A 4,727-nucleotide genomic window follows, 5' to 3' on the forward strand; every position below is an offset into this window, starting at 1 on the left:
CATTAAAAACACCATCACTTAGTCGATACCTTCACTTACAGTACACAAAATGGATGATGTAGGAACATACAGATGTGTGAAATGGAGAACACTGAAGTAGATATGAGTTCATGGTTTAGAGAACACCTCAGCTTCTGAGGGGCCTCAGCTTCAGATAATAAAGATAGGAGATACATGACACCCAAAAGCTTAGGAAATGTCTGGTGTAGAAATGTGTAATGCTCACTAAGCTAGAAATAGCATCAAATTCTTTCCTTAGTAGAAGCTAGGGGTGTTTAGGGGAGCTTATATGAACTTTCCTGGAGGGAGGCGTTGGGAAAGAACATTCACCAGAGAAGAAAAACAGTCATTTATCAGGAGTGTGCTGGGCACCAATGCAAAGGCCAGGGGATGGTCTATACCTTGCAGATCATGATTTTTTATTGCTCCGATTTTTCTTTTGCATAGTATTTTTAAAGTAAAATTTAAGCCACCTAGCTACCTAGGTAGCTTTCTGGATTTTCTTTCCTTCCTTGCTTCCTTGCTTTTATTCTTTCCTTAAATTTCCATTTTTTTTCTTTTTTCTACTTCCCTACAGATGTACATTTCTATCTGTCTACTTCTACCTAGCCAACTACCTACCTACCTATGATTAGTGTTATCACATATCAATTTCTGGGTAATACTGTTATGATTATTCTTTGGGATAGGACAGGGAAACAGTGAAAATTCTGGGAATCTGGACTCATAATATCTAGTAACAGAGCAGCAGTATTCTATAATTATTTTAATTGTAAAACTGTTTAATTTTTTTCTGAGTGACTGAATTATATAAAAAGCTGTCATGAAACCATAACATGGGGCTGGGAGGGTGGCTCCGTGGTAGAGTGCTTGCCTTGCATACATGAGGTCCTGGGTTCCATTCCTCAGCCCCAAATAAGCAGTGGAAGTAGTGCTGTGGCGCAAGTGGTAGAGTGCTTGCCTTGAGTTGAAGAACTGAGGGACAGCGCCCAGGCCCAGAGTTCAGGCCTCACAACCAACTTGAAAAAAAGAAAAAGAAAAAGAAAAAAGTAAAGCATATCATGGATCATGTCAAAATTAAAATGCACTTATAAAAAAAAAAAGAGCAGTAGAGAACAATAGAGTCAATCTGCCTTAGGTCTGCAAGGAAAAATATTTTCTTTTTTTTTCTGTATAAATGCATAGATTTTAATTTTCTTTTCTTTTCTTTATTTTTTTAGAGGCACTAAAGTTTATTTAACATTTAAAAATGTTTCACTTCACTAACATGACAGACAGATCCTGTCCAAACAGTTAAAATCCAGAGTTAGGGCAGGAAAGATCTTAACCCATTTCAGAGGTGGAGTGAGGGAGCTGAGCAGGCCTTCAGGATGGGTCAGGCTCCTCTCCACTAGGTGGAGAGAGGGAGCAGAGCCAGGCCTTCAGGGTGGGTCAGGCTCCTCCACTAGGTGGAGAGAGGAAGCCTCAGACTGATTGACATCAGGAGTCAGGTTTAATGTTCACAAAGAAAAAAAGAGCTAGATACATTGGAAACTGGTTCCTGATGAGTCAATGGGGAGGTCAGTGGTTCTTTCTTCAGTAAGAAAAAAGAAGTTGTCTGGGGTGGGGGCGGAGGCTGTAGACTAAGGGCCACCATTCCACAAAGGTTCCTTTCTTTTCCAGTAACACTGTCCCTTCATTTTCTTTTAATATATATTTTATTGTAAAGATATTGTACAGAGGAGTTACAGTTACATGAGTAAGGTAATGAGTTCATTTCCTATTGATCATTGTCACACCCTCCTTTAAAAACATTTTCTGAGGACAAATTTGTTCTTTGCAGGTCTCTAGAGACCCCACCCCTGGTGACTTTAGTTCTGGGCTTTGACAGGCATTTCAGCCAGCCTGCATCTGGCCCAGGCCTGCAGCTCTGCCCACTGCTTGAGGATTTGCATGTGCCCAGAATACAGCCTACTGCCCTGAGAATTTCTTTATAGTCTGCTCACACCCTGTGCAGGAGTCAGTTGCAGTCAGCACACAGCATGGACATGAGGGCCCCTGCTCAGCTCCTGGGGCTCCTTCTGCTCTGGCTCCCAGGTAAGGAAGGAGATGCTAGGAATTTATTCAGCCCATTGTTAACAGTGTTGCCTCATTCTTCATGAATGGTCTCAGAGCAAAATTAATTGTGTTGATATTTGTCTTTTGTTTCCAATGTCAGGTGCCAGATGTGACATCCTAATGACTCAGTCTCCATCCTACTTGTCTGCATCAGTAGGAGACAGAGTCTCCATCACTTGCAGAGCCAGTCAGGGCATTGGTACTAATTTACATTGGTATCAGCAGAAACCAAGGAAAGCTCCTAAACTTTTGATTTATTGGGCAAACAACTTGCAATCCGGGGTCCCATCCAGGTTCAGTGGCAGTGGATCTGGGACAGAGTTCACGCTCACCATAAGCAGCCTTCAGTCTGAAGACTTTGCAACTTATTACTGTCAACAGGGTAGTAGTTTTCCTCCCACAGTGATACAAGCCATAACATAAACCTCCCAGGGAGGCAGAAGTGAGAGGCTGGGCTGCCCCAGCTGTTCCTCCTGGGGCCTTTGCCTACAGATAGTGTTTCTCAGCTAGAGAAAGGCTCTGAGGTTCAGTGGGGGTTTGGTCCAGGCCATCAATGACAATCCTCTCAATTTTATCTTTCCTCCATCTCAGCCTCAGGGGCACCAACCAGACAAGGCTTTTTTCGCCTTATAAATAACACAAGTCTGTATTTCAGAGCACCTGCAATGTGGTATTCAGGTCGATATGATTTCCACTTGGTCACAAGAGAGATCTTTGCCTTCTCTTTCCTCCTCTTAAACTGCTCCTCTTAAACAAGCACTTCCTGACTTGCATAGTGTTTTCCCTTTTAAGTCTGAGATGAAGGCTCAGCTTGACTTTGTCTTTACATATTAGGATTCCTCTGTTCACGCTTTAAAATGAGGTACTGGTGGATCATGCTGGGTACTGGTGGCTCAATCCTAGCTACTTATGATGCTGAGATCTAAGCACCTCAGTTCAAAACCAGCTTGGGCAGGAAAGTCTTTGAGACACTTATTTCCAATTAACTACCAGAAAACCAGAAGTGGAGCTGGGGCTCAATATGCTGGAGTGCTAACCTTGAGCAAAATATCTCAGGGAGAGTGTACAAGTCCTGAGTTCAAGCACTATGATGGACAAAGGAGGTATTTTAGTAAAGTCTTGAGGCTTGTAATTCCCTAGATCAGTGGCAAGGAGAGAGGGGAAGATGAACAATGAAATCTATAATATGCTGAAAAATGAATGGAACTAGATATCATGTTGAGTGATATAAGTTCAGATCCCAAAGCAAATTGTCCAAGGCCCCACTCATTTGTTGAACCTAAATGATGATGATGATGATATAATAATAATTATTTAGTAGTGACAATAAAAATCAATAATGGGTCATGAATGCCAAAAAGGGAAAATGTTTAAGGAGATAGATTAGGGGGAAAGGAAGGGAGCAAAGGCACTAATGATTGAAGATGAATTAAGTATAATGTAATATATAGTGTAATCTATACATACACACATTCACTTGTGAATAATGGAGTCTATTACCTACTGTCAGAAAAATGTTATGCATTAGACAGGAAAAGACTGGAAATATAAAGTGAATAGTGAAAATTTTGAAAGTACAATGCATTTAAGTATAGAATTATCAAGAAATCACTGCATGCTATTAATATACATAAATTACAATTAATCAAGAGGTAAAACAAATAAAATGGTATAATTTCACATAGGAAAATACTGGGACTCTCTTGCAGAACTGTTTGAGGTAATCATTTAATATAATATAACCAAGCCAAAACTCCAAATGAAAAGCTTACCTGTTGATTTGTCACAAATTGTCAAAGTTGTGTGCATTGACAAACAATGCACACAAGGATAAAAATCCAAATCTTGACCTTCTAAACCCTGGGAAAGCATGGGTAATACTGCCCCTTTATGAATAAGAGCTATAAACTAGGGAGCTCTATTCTAGGCTTTCAGGGTACATAGGCAGCTGGGACCATGCTTTTAGAGGGGTCATGTCTCCCCATGTGAAAGTTTCTATTTCATATTTTACTTTGAAAGTGTAATCACACCTGATAAGGATGACACTTCCACCAAGATTCCTGTAGTGATGTCATTAAGTACAGGTCAGAAAGGTAAGAGAAGGAGGGTTGACCCTTAAGATATGCAGCCTTGAAGGGAACATGTGTGCATAACATGTGGGAGGTGAGAGGGGGCTGCAGTGTCAGTGCTGTCCCCACTAGATCCCTGGATTCCTCGGCAGCGAGCAGGTCACTACTTGTCCTCAAGGGCACAGATTTTATCCTGAGCTTCATGATGCTCAGGCTAAGAGTGAGCATGGGCTGTGTGGTGATTCTCAGGGTCAGAATTTAAAATGATGTGTTAAACAATTAAAATTATATATATTAAATTGTTAATCTAATAGCTAATTCAATGCAGAACAATAGATGTATAACTTCTGCATTCATTCATTTATGAAATACAACAACTCTGTCCTGAGTACCCTGCTGATTCCCTTCAGAAGCAGTGAGAACAGCCCTGGAGCATCCTTCTCACAGAGTCAGCCCTGCTCTGAATTATGGGTCTCTCAGAGTTTCACCTAGGTCCTAGACATCATTCAAGTTCATGTCCTAGATTATAAACACTTTCTTTTCTTGGGGCTTTTCCTTCTT

At 40.9% G+C, this 4,727-nt stretch overlaps 1 gene segment (V, D, J or C); it reads left to right on the forward strand.

The window, feature by feature from the left end:
- Positions 1–1,965: 1,965 nt before the first annotated feature.
- LOC122114134 lies at positions 1,966–2,535 on the forward strand. The segment is given in 2 exon segments: positions 1,966–2,076; positions 2,198–2,535. Coding segments are annotated over 2 exon segments (378 nt in total).
- The last annotated feature ends 2,192 nt before the right edge of the window (positions 2,536–4,727 follow it).

Source organism: Dipodomys spectabilis, unplaced genomic scaffold (assembly GCF_019054845.1).
Source record: "Dipodomys spectabilis isolate Male_0828 unplaced genomic scaffold, ASM1905484v1 ptg000106l, whole genome shotgun sequence".
NCBI classification, from domain to species: Eukaryota; Metazoa; Chordata; class Mammalia; order Rodentia; family Heteromyidae; genus Dipodomys; species Dipodomys spectabilis.